At 41.5% G+C, this 11,590-nt stretch overlaps 1 protein-coding gene across 2 annotated transcripts; it reads left to right on the top strand.

The window, feature by feature from the left end:
• Positions 1-397: 397 nt before the first annotated feature.
• TSEN34 (tRNA splicing endonuclease subunit 34) lies at positions 398-10,054 on the top strand. 2 transcript variants are annotated; one of them, XM_075839950.1, is made up of 5 exons: positions 398-510; positions 3,513-3,778; positions 6,704-6,884; positions 8,712-8,987; positions 9,273-10,054. In XM_075839950.1, the coding sequence occupies exons 1-5, from the start codon at positions 465-467 to the stop codon at positions 9,458-9,460; spliced, it is 957 nt and encodes a 318-aa protein (XP_075696065.1). In that variant the 5' UTR covers positions 398-464; the 3' UTR covers positions 9,461-10,054. The 2 variants fall into 2 exon arrangements, with proteins under 2 accessions (XP_075696065.1, XP_075696066.1); XM_075839951.1 differs by having other exon boundaries at positions 3,513-3,628.
• Positions 10,055-11,590: the final 1,536 nt, after the last annotated feature.

Below are 11,590 nucleotides of genomic sequence, written 5' to 3' on the forward strand. Positions count from 1 at the left end.
TTTTATAATGTGTTTTATTTGTGTGAATACAGCCTTATATACCATCCGGACACAGCGTTTGTTTTTTTTACTGCAAGGGTTTTTTTTGGTGTGGTTTTTACTCTACAAAGAGTTCAAACCCTGAACAATAGTTCTAATGAGTACAGTATACATGTGGCGCATACGAGCCATCTTTCTCCGCCATTCACAACTACACGACACGTATATGAGGATAATGACGTCACCACACGACACCACCACGTCCCGCGCGCAATCAGCAGCAAACGCGTCTACCTCACTGCAGCATCACGGCTCTTCCCTCAGTGTGTAAGTGCCCGCCCCTCAGTGTGTAAGTGCCCGCCCCTCAGTTCATACGCAGGTCGTTAGCGCCGCCCACTTTTAGCTGCTGACATTGGACGTTTACCTCGTCGTTTTCCTCCAGTGAATGAAGGAGGAGGGAGGCGGCAGCACGTCCCGCCGTACACATGGAGCCCTGCACGCAGGAAGAGGACAGTGGCACGGCCGCTGCAGGTATAACAGGGCATGGACGTGCTCAGCTCGGGCCAATGGTCCACAACATGCTAGGAGTCGTAGTAGTGTCACTACATCTGAGGAGCTGCAGGTCACAGAGCACTCGGGATGCTGAGAAGAATTCGCATTCATACTAGTGTGAGGTGACTGCCACGTGCTGCCTTATTATAGTTTTCGGAAACTATAGTAAATTAGTAATGGACTGTGGTGGTTACACCAGATACCCATTACCCAGGTGGGCATTGCAGCCTCCATGGGCTCTGCCGCCTGAGGGTTCTGCCAATGCAACATGTTGATTCTCTGCTGTGATCATAACACACACAATTAGGTCCCCAAGAGCAGATTATGGGGCCACCGGTACCCACAGTGCAGTGTGTTTAGATAGGACATGCCCAGGACAGGATACCAGTATATAGAACTAATCTGTATACAGGCCTTATCCACTATATATATGTATATATATATATATATATATATATATATATATATATATATATATATATATATATATAAACACGGCATCCGAGTAGGATCTTCTCCTGAGGACTATGATACGAGTGGTATTACATGTAGTCATACACCGTGACCATGACTACCTCATTTTTCTGTTCAAATGGCACCCAAGTATTTGTTGTATCCTGCACATAGGAGGGCACTTGTGGGCGTAAGCGCCATGATCAGTGGTTAGTGGCAGAATCAGGGTGAGGTGTATATTACATTGTTGCACCCCATCTTGTTTTGCTGAATTTTAGGAAAGTATAAAGCTCCCATCTAAGAATTTTAGGTACAAGAGGTTCTGTCACCCCATTATAAGTGCCCTATCTTCTACATAATGAGATCGGCGCTGTAATGTACATTACAGCAGTGTTTTTTTATTTAGAAAAATTAGCAATTTTGACCAAGTTATGACCTATTTTAGCTTTATGCTAATGAGTTTCTTAATGCCCAACTGGGCATTTTTTAGCTTTTGACCAAGTGGGCGTTGTGGAGAGGAGTTTATGACGCTGACCAATCAGTGACTAATCAGCGTCATACACTTCTCTCCATTCATTTACACAGCACATATTGATCTCACTAGATCACTATGTGCTGTCACTTACTCACACATTAACGTTACTGAAGAGTCTTGAGAGTGAATAGACATCACCTCCAGCCGGGACATGATGTCTATTCACAATCCCGACACTTCGGTAGCGTTTGTGTGGGACTTACAGCGCATTGAGATCACGCCTGCTGTCTTTAAGTGCCACACAAATGTTACCAAGTGTCGAGATTGTGAATAGACATCATGTCCCGGCTGGAGGTGATGTCTATTCACTCTCAAGACTCTTCAGTAACGTTAATGTGTGAGTATGTGACAGGACATCATGTTCTAGTAAGATCAATAAGTGCTGAGTACATTAAAATGAGAGAAGTGTATGACGCTGATTGGTCACTGATTGGTCAGCGTCATACACTCCTCTCCACAACGCCCAGTTGGTCATTAAGAAAGTCATTAGCATAAATCTAAAATAGGTCATAACTCAATAAATTGATCATTTTTCTAAATAAAAACCACTGCGGTTATCTACATTACAGCGCCGATCACATTATGTACAAGATAGGCCACTTATAATGTGGTGACAGTGTGTGCTTTCATCTTTATGAAACATTTATTACCCTAATATTGGGGGCACAGCAGTCGGGATATACGGTTTACAGACTGATGCCAGTACACCTGCACACACCTGGTAGTGCCACCTACACCCTTCCAGATTTGTTTTGCTGCGGTTTTTACAGCATTTATGCAGTGGTAACGCAGTAAGAACCGCTGGAAATCCGCAGTTGCACATATACTTTGCTATAACAAATGTTTAACACTAAATCCATAGGTAAAATCGCTGTGGAAAAAATGTTTCCGCAGCCATCTGATCCGGAAAAGCGCACTATTTGACTAATTTTTGTGGTGGATTTACCAGTGTTTTTCTTGAGATTCTGCTGCAGGTTTTGGGCTTGTCCACGCGTAACGGATTGCTGCAAAAACATTCTGCAGCAATTCCGTTAAAACTAGCAGATATTCCGCTGTGGAAAAACCGCACCATTTCCTGCATGTTTTACTGCAGACAATAGTGCGGATTTTGCGGCGTTTTTTTTCAATTCTGGGGGATGGAGACATCTCTGAAAAACGCAGCAAGTCAGTCCACTTTCCACAGCAGGAATGGACATGCTGTGGTACGAAAAATACGCACTGCAAGCTAATGTCTGCTCTGAAATTTTACGCAGCGCGTGGATGAGATTTGTTAAATCTCACCCACTTTGCTTCTTCTGTATTCTGCTGCGTATTTCCCGTCCACAATTCCGGAAGGACAATATGCAGTAATTCCGCTACGTGTGGACAAGCCCTTTCTGTTCCAGAAAATCTGCAGCGTATCCTGAGTGATTTTTCAAATGGGCTGTCATGTCATTTATCTCCCATCAGTAATACGGATCTGTAATACTGATGACATACTGATGCCAAGTCATCTGTACTACGTCTGTATTAGGATCCATATTACAGATATTTACAAGTACGCTTCAATAAAACAGGACTTAGGGTTTGTTCGCATGGAGGAAATTTGCGGCGGATTCTCCTAAATTCCGCCTTCCATTCATTTCAATTGAAGTCGGACGCTTTTTTTTCCCGTTAGCTGATTTTTTTCAGCTAGCGGGCAAAAGAATCGTCCTGCTCGATCTTCGTCCTGCTATATCCAATATAGCTGTAATGTTGCTCCCCAATATCACTGTGTATCCGCCATACTGGAATCACAACCCCCTTGTTTTCAGTACGAGTAGGGAAGCTGTGGGCAATGTAATTCCCTGCATCCCATAAAGGTGCCCTGAGACTGTGTATAAACCATCAGCTACAGAATGTCACAAAACTAACGACAAAACCACTAGTTATGTCCTGGGAGGTACAGGACTCGACTAGAGATGAACACGTTGGCTGAACACTTTTACATGTTTGATTATTTCTCATTACAAAGAACATTCAAGGATTCTAATCCATCTTCAGCAAGGAAAAGCCTTTGTATGGAGCGCAGGAGATGCCCGCAGGATCCGGGAGCAGCATGGGCTGGTTGGAAAGCTTGTAGGAGCATTGGTGAGAAAACCTAGACAGAATACACGGCTAGGCCTTCCACTACAACTTCTTCCTGAAGAAGCCCGGCTATTGGTAGAAATTGGGGCAGCACAACTAGTACGTCGTTGCTTGGCAGACCAAGAATCCCCAACATGTGATGGGTTGTCAGTGGTGTGTATTATTATTATTATTATTGTTGCTATTAGTATTATTTCAATTTTATATTGTTACCATTGAGTTATGTATTGAAAAGGAATGGTCAGGGACTTTACATCGGGACATAAAAGATCTTCTGCAAGCTTCTAAAAACCAGCCCTCGTAAAATTAGTAATAATGTTAACTTCATTACATACATAGTATGTGGGGCTAAAAAAAGACATACGTCCATCCAGTTCAGCCTATTATTATTATTACAAAATATAATTTTCTTCATTTAAGGAAAAAATTTCTTCCCGAATCCAATATGACAATCGGCATAAATCCCTGGATCAACGACCCATCTCCAGTAACCTAGTAAATATAACTTGTAAAATTATTACACTCAAGAAAGACGTCCAGGTCCCTTTTTTTAACTCTTTCAGGGAATTCACCAGAACAACTTTCTCTGGCAGAGTTTTAGTCTCACTTCTCTTAAAGAGGCTCTGTCACCAGATTTTGCAACCCCTATCTGCTATTGCAGCAGATCGGCGCTGCAATGTAGATTACAGTAACGTTTTTATTTTTAAAAAACGAGCATTTTTGGCCAAGTTATGACCATTTTCGTATTTATGCAAATGAGGCTTGCAAAAGTACAACTGGGCGTGTTGAAAAGTAAAAGTACAACTGGGCGTGTATTATGTGCGTACATCGGGGCGTGTTTACTACTATTACTAGCTGGGCGTTGTGTATAGAAGTATCATCCACTTCTCTTCACAACGCCCAGCTTCTGGCAGTGCAGCACTGTGACGTCACTCACAGGTCCTGCATCGTGTCGGCACCAGAGGCTACACTTGATTCTGCAGCAGCATCAGCGTTTGCAGGTAAGTAGCTACATCGACTTACCTGCAAACGCCGATGCTGCTGCAGAATCATCTGTAGCCTCTGGTGCCGACACGATGCAGGACCTGTGAGTGACGTCACAGATCTGCACTGCCAGAAGCTGGGCGTTGTGAAGAGAAGTGGATGACACTTCTATACACAACGCCCAGCTAGTAAAAGTAGTAAACACGCCCCGATGTACGCACCTAATACACGCCCAGTTGTACTTTTACTTTTCAACACGCCCAGTTGTACTTTTGCAAGCCTCATTTGCATAAATACGAAAATGGTCATAACTTGGCCAAAAATGCTCGTTTTTTAAAAATAAAAACGTTACTGTAATCTACATTGCAGCGCCGATCTGCTGCAATAGCAGATAGGGGTTGCAAAATCTGGTGACAGAGCCTCTTTAAGCTGGGTTTCCAGCTGTGGAATTTCCGCAACGCAGCATTTACAGTAGCAGTAAGGTGGATGAGATATGAACAAATCCGCTAAGAAAGCTTTCATAAAGAGACATGCAGCTTAGCATGTCCATTTATGCTGCAGAATCGTTGCACTTCTGTTGTCGCTTCTTATTGAATTCAATGGGGAGGTTAAACCCGCAATAAATAGCAAATTTTGCCGTTTTTGTTGCAAAAACGTTGCATTTCAATCGCAAATCTGAAAAAAAAAAACAAAACGCAAAGTTTTTTTTGTTTAAATTTAACATAGCCTATACTTACCCCGCTTGCGTTTTCATAGTGACCGCTCCTTTTCTTCCACGTTGTTCTCTGAGCAGCCCGGCCTCCTGGGATGACGTTTCATCCCATGTGATTACTGCAGCCAATCACAGGAGGTCGGGCTGCTTGAAGAACAGAGGGACGGGTCGCTATGGCAACGCCAGTGAGGTAAGTATGGTTTGTTTGGTTTTTTTCACCTCTATACCTCTATTTTGGGAGGCGGTGATTCCGGGCAAAATTTGGTGCAGTTTTTCAGCTGGAATTCCCTGCGGGTTCTAGGGTGGATAGGCTGTGTACTTTTATGCAGTGTATTCAACCTGTGGGAACACATACCCTTACAGTAAATAATCTCCTATGTTTGTGTAGAAATCTTTAACTGCCCCACTTTTCACTTGCATAAGTTTTGTTAATTTTAAGGCTTCGTTCACATCTGCGTCTGGTTCAGTTCATGAGTTCCGTTCGATCTTTCTGTCGGGAACCCATGAACGGAAAGCCAAACTGAAACCATAGCTTACGTTTTCATTACTATTGATTTCAAAGGTAACACTTCCGTTGCGTATGGTTTCCGTTTGTCTCCATTCCGCAAGATTTCCTTTTTTTTGCGGAAACAATAGTGTAGTCGACTGCGCTATTGTTTCTGCAAAAAAAACGGAAACCTTATGGAACGGAGAAAAGCGGAAACTATTAGCAACGGAAGCGTTACATTTGAAACCATAGCTTCTGTTTGCATTACCATTGATACAGTTTGGTTTTCCGTTCATGGGTTCCCCTGACAGAAAGGTCTAACGGAACCCATAAACGGAAACCGACGCAGATGTAAATGAGGCCTTGCTTGTGTTTTTATCTTTTCTTACTCGTGTATGTTTGTGGGAAGACTTGGTGACAAAAATATTGCTGCCATTACCTTTTTTCAAGTCCTCGGTATTCAGGTTGCATAATAACACAGATTTGCCCTTTAAGAGTCTAAAAAAAAAAAGCAATATGAGAACTCGTGTCGGAGCTGTAATGGAGGCCATATTATTTGTCAACTAGCTTTCCTATTAACTGATTGGATCAAGAGATGGTTAAACCAATTTTTCTTACCAACATGCCAAGAGCTTATGTTAACAGTGGGTGGGTTTTTTTCCCCTATTTTTTCTAATTTTCTTTTGCCAATTTCACACGACCATAAAAGGGTCGCATATTAGGGTCCATATTATGGCCCTGAGCAGCACTGTGTGGTCCTCGTGCTGCAGCCATGCTATGGACTGTAACGTGCCTCTGTTTTACGGTCACCTGAAATTGGCCATAAGGTGAGTTGTATTTTCTTTGACTATTCACTAATCAAAATATCGGTATTTTTTAAATGACTATTTTACAGGATAGCACAAATGTCTCCAGGGCTGCAGATGAAAAGGAGTCCTATGCACAGTTTTTGCATTATAGCTATGAAGAACAATGGAAGCTTGCCTTGCAAGAAAAGAAGCGCACGTTGGAGGGCTTGTCGGAGCGGATTGCAGAAGGTAGAAGCAAGAGAAAAAGACAACGTGTTGAGCAAGAAGGTATGTGGGGACAATGGCGCTAATACTTGACCTGACTTATGACCTGTAATAATAATACCTGTTGTAGCATCCATTTCCAGGAGTTCGGTAACTAGATTTTCTACTATTCCTTTAGGTATACACGGTGAAATTCTTCTAATGGGGCTCAGAAGACTAAGCAGAAATAACCAATTACAGATAAACAAGTTCTAGAATGCACATAATATTCTACTAAAATATATATATTAGTTTTATTTTACTTAGAATGTGTTCATAAGTCAAGCTCGTACAGTGGTATAGCACTGGGGAAATCAAAGTTGGAATCTGATCTGCTGCTCTGGAAAACTACTATTTATGATCGATTTGCTTATTTTTTGGTGTTTTATACAAAAATACTACTCTTTGTTACAGAGCAGCAAGTGCGGATTCTAATTACTATAACTTCAGTTGGTAATTCGTTTATGTATGATGTCTTAATTTTTTTGGATTTTTGTTTCAATTCCTCCCCTTTTGCAAGATCTTTGCTTTCTGTAATTGAATGGGATCATTCTTGTTTACATTCAGAGCCTGAAACCTGTGCAGACCTAGCTTCGAGGTGGACACGGTGGTATCCAGTTTAGGCACTCCGCTGTGAGCTATACAGTTTATACACGGATTCATTGTAGAAAAATATGAGGACAAGAGAGATACTTGTGCTGCTGATTATTTTTTTATAGACTGCATACAATAGTAATAAACTCGCAATAGTTTGAAGTTACCAGTTTTCAGCATTTGGGTGTAAACAATACTGCAGCAAGCAGAAATCTTTCACATGTATTAACTCTTTCATGCGCTGCATGTAACAAACCATATTTATATAGTAACGTGGAACCATCTGTTGAACCATCATAGCTAAAATAATTGCTCTGCTCGTACATAAGTAAATATCTACCAAGTACATATACGTCACATCCCTCCTTCCCCTGATGCTTTTCTGTAATAAAACAAAGAATGCTTGTTTGTGGGAGAGTGGGCTTCAATATGATGGCGGAGAGTATAGTGGTTGGTTTAATGGCCATTCACGTAATACAGACCGGTAGGTACTTTGTGTGCTGCCATGGGGTGCCTCTACGAGTGGCATTCTCATACAGATGCCATAATATGGAGGTATATATAATTTATTAACTGTTATGAATTTGTTGGAGTGTGGGAAAAAAAAGCAGTTCCGACAGCAATTTTTTTTTAACACGCCGTTCATCGTGTGATTTAAATAATATGTTGACTTTGATATGGGTCATTCCGATCGCCACAATACCATATATGTGTATTATTTTAACTGTGAACATTTGATACACTAACTCTCCCTATAAACTTTACCTATATTTTAAGTCCCACTAGGCATATAGTCAGTATACCATTGCATTATTGCCTGTCAGTGTAAAACTTTATAGGCATATAGCTATGGAAAGGCTGGGGGCTGTTGTTAGGCCCCTTGTTGCTATGGCAACAGATTGGCAGCCTGCAATTGTGTTGGAGGGCACCTATGTGGTGGCAGAGGGAGCACCCTACCTCTGTAGCCACTTGGATGCCTCGGTTGCCATTGACCACATCTAAGGGGTTCGGCCGGGATTGGAGGCAACACCCATCCCAGCCGTTGCAGTGGGATGTTGGCTCTATATTACAGTCGGCACCTACTGTGAATGGCGTGGGCACAGCTCCTTTGCCTGTGCCATGTACTGGGCATATCATTACGCCCTATAGTGGTCCGTAGACTGCAATTAGTGCGTAATGATAAGTGCAAATGGGTTAAGATTCAGTATTTTTACTCATGATTTTATTTCCAATTTTAGACTATTCTTATAATTACAGAAGAACCAATGGAGTCGTCCTCGCAAGGTCCTATTAAAGAACTGCTTAATCTAGAACAGACGTTCCACCTACCAAAGGAAGCAATGATGGTGCAGATTCCTACTGCTCGTCTTGGTAATGAAGAAAAGGTGGATATACAAGAAGTGTCATCAGAATGGCCATACACAGGCCAGAAGAATCATGAAGCACGCTACAAGGTTTTCAGGGATCTTTGGCAGAAGGGGTACTACCTCACGAGCGGTGGCAAGTTTGGGGGAGATTTTCTTGTTTATCCAGGTATTCTATCACTGCTAATACTTTGTTCATAAATCTCACCTAAGAGATGCTCAAAACCCGATTGTCTCATAAAAGCCCATAAGGGCTAATATAGCAGGCACAGAGGAATATGGTTTTGTAGCTGTAAGGTCTATAAGGCTTGTAATGCTAAAGATACGGTTTAGATTTATACTGTTGAATGGTTGTGTAACACAAAATGTACTCGCATTGGACTACATGTTTACATTTCTGTAACCGTCTAATAAAGTATTTCTGTTGTTCATTTTTTTTATTTTTTTGCTACAGGAGATCCAATGCGCTTCCATGCACATTATATCGCTATCTGCTTTCCACAAGAGGAGGACATTGCGCTGAGTGACATCATCACTGCAGGACGCTTGGGCACAAATGTAAAAAAGACTGTTCTGCTGTGCTCCTCCAAACAAGAGGGACAAGTGACGTATACATCTTTACAGTGGTCGGGGTTGCAGTGAAATACTAGCACTAAACGGTTTTATTACAATTGTACTTTAAGAGAAGTTCTCTTCTATTTTAATTTGTGCCAAAGTGAGGACCCCCCAACCACAAAACTGTTACATGGACGCTGCTTTTGGACAGTAGGTGACAAGCGAGAAGCATGAATGAACATGTGTATTTTAGCTAGAAATAGGAAATGTCTTATTGACCAATCAGTCCTCCGAAGGGTAAAATGTATAACCTTATGCAATCATGTCTATACAGCGAAATCTCCAACCAATATGTTTTTTTTTCTATTTCGCAAGTGCCCATTAAATGGCGTGTTTATTCAAGAGGAAAAAAAAAAAGCTTCCCATTTATGAGCTTATGTTTTAGGATAATACATTTAGCAATTTTGAACTTCTTTTGATGTAAAAAAAAACAAAACCTTGTGTATTAAAATAGGGTTCCAAATAGAACAAAATATACAATGTTTTATCGGTAGCAACGTGTTTTACTTTGCCGTTAAAGGGAACCTGTTGATCTGCTGCATAATATAGAGCATGAGGTGCTGAGCAGATTGATATTTGATTTGTGGTAAAAGATTTAGTATAACCTGTATTTTATTTGCTTAAAGGGAATGTGTAGCTAGAATTTATTTTTATTTTTAGTTAAACAGTATATAAATGATTACACATTGTTCTAGTTTTTTTTAAATTTTTCACAAGTCAGGAAATATTATAAATTAGATTCTAATTTATAACATCTCCATGTGCTGGTCACTAGAGGGAGCAATTCACAAAATTGCCGCATTGGCATGTGGGAAAGCAACCTCATTGCTTTATGCTGCAAAATTGGAGAAGACACACTCGCTCTAGTGCCCTCACACAATCGCCCCTCCTTTATCCTGGCTAGTGCCAAGAGAAAGGAGGGGGTTGAATGTTCAAACCTCCTACACTGTGTGCCGCCATTTTTTGAGCGACTGCACAGTGTAGGAGGATTAGATACAGTGGTAATCAGACAGTATAACACGAACATATATACACACACACATAACTTACCTGCCTCTGCTCCTAGTCCTTGCGTCTGAACATATGACCGGAAGTAGTCCTCTTACTGTCCGGCCGCGGCTTCCGGTCCACATGAAAATGGCGCCGGTTGTCGCTCTGCCTAAGACCTTCCTTTTGGTCTGTGTGGGAGCGGCGCATGCGCCGTTCCCACACAGACAGCGTACGCTATAGTGAATGGAACGGCTCCCGTTTGCATTCACTATGGGGATGTATGTGTCGTATTCCATCTCTGTATGTGTCGTTAATCGACACATACAGAGATGAAAAAAAAAAATTACAGCCCCCATAGAGAAGTAAAAGAAAAAAGTACAACACAAATAAATAAAATTTATTTTAATGACATACTAAAATCAATAACATTTTTTTTTTTCGTGACGCCTTCCCTTTAAATACCAATCCAGTGGGTGTTCTTACTATGTGATTGACAGCAAACTCTATGCATAAGTTCTGTGATTATCTTATTGTCAATTAACTTTTTTTTTAATTTTTAGTAATCAGATTTCAAAATATATACAATACAGACTTAGGCCGGATTCACACTAGCTCCGTGTGTCAGCCTCGTATGATGCGCGGCTGCGTGATTTTCACACAGCCGCCATCATTATGACATTCCGTTTGGATGTTTGTAAACAGAAAAGCACGTGGTGCTTTTTTGTTTACATTTATAGTTTGACAGCTGTTGTGCGAATCACGCTCGTCCCACGGAAGTGCTTTCTTGTGATGCGCGTGATTTTCACGCACCCATTGACTTCAATGGGTGCATGATGCGCGAAATACGCACAAAGAACGGACATGTCATGACTTTTTCGCAGCGGACTCACGCTGCGTAAAAATCACGCAACTGTCTGCACTGCCCCATAGACTAATATAGGTCCGTGCGTGAAAATCACGCGCGTTGCACGAATGTATATCCTGTTCGTCTGAATAAGCCCTTATACTACAAATATTCAAAACCACCATCCCACCCCAGCCACAGATCAAAAAACAAAACACTCTTCACATCAAATCCAGGGCCCCCAGATCTCCCCCCAATTGTGCAGTTGATTGATCGTTTTTGCTTTTATATTTCATACACGCTAATTTTAGAAACAATGTTTC

This window comes from Rhinoderma darwinii, chromosome 10, assembly GCF_050947455.1.
Source record: "Rhinoderma darwinii isolate aRhiDar2 chromosome 10, aRhiDar2.hap1, whole genome shotgun sequence".
Classification (NCBI taxonomy): Eukaryota; Metazoa; Chordata; class Amphibia; order Anura; family Rhinodermatidae; genus Rhinoderma; species Rhinoderma darwinii.

What these genes read in the sequence shown, in the direction of transcription:
- TSEN34 (XM_075839950.1), top strand. Translation starts at nt 465, where the DNA reads ATGGAGCCCTGCACGCAGGAAGAGGACAGTGGCACGGCCGCTGCAG. An exon ending in CAGTGGCACGGCCGCTGCAG is followed by an intron (nt 511 to 3,512) that starts GTATAACAGGGC and finishes CTCATTACAAAG; the next exon opens with AACATTCAAGGATTCTAATC. An exon ending in ACAACGTGTTGAGCAAGAAG is followed by an intron (nt 6,885 to 8,711) that starts GTATGTGGGGAC and finishes TTATAATTACAG; the next exon opens with AAGAACCAATGGAGTCGTCC.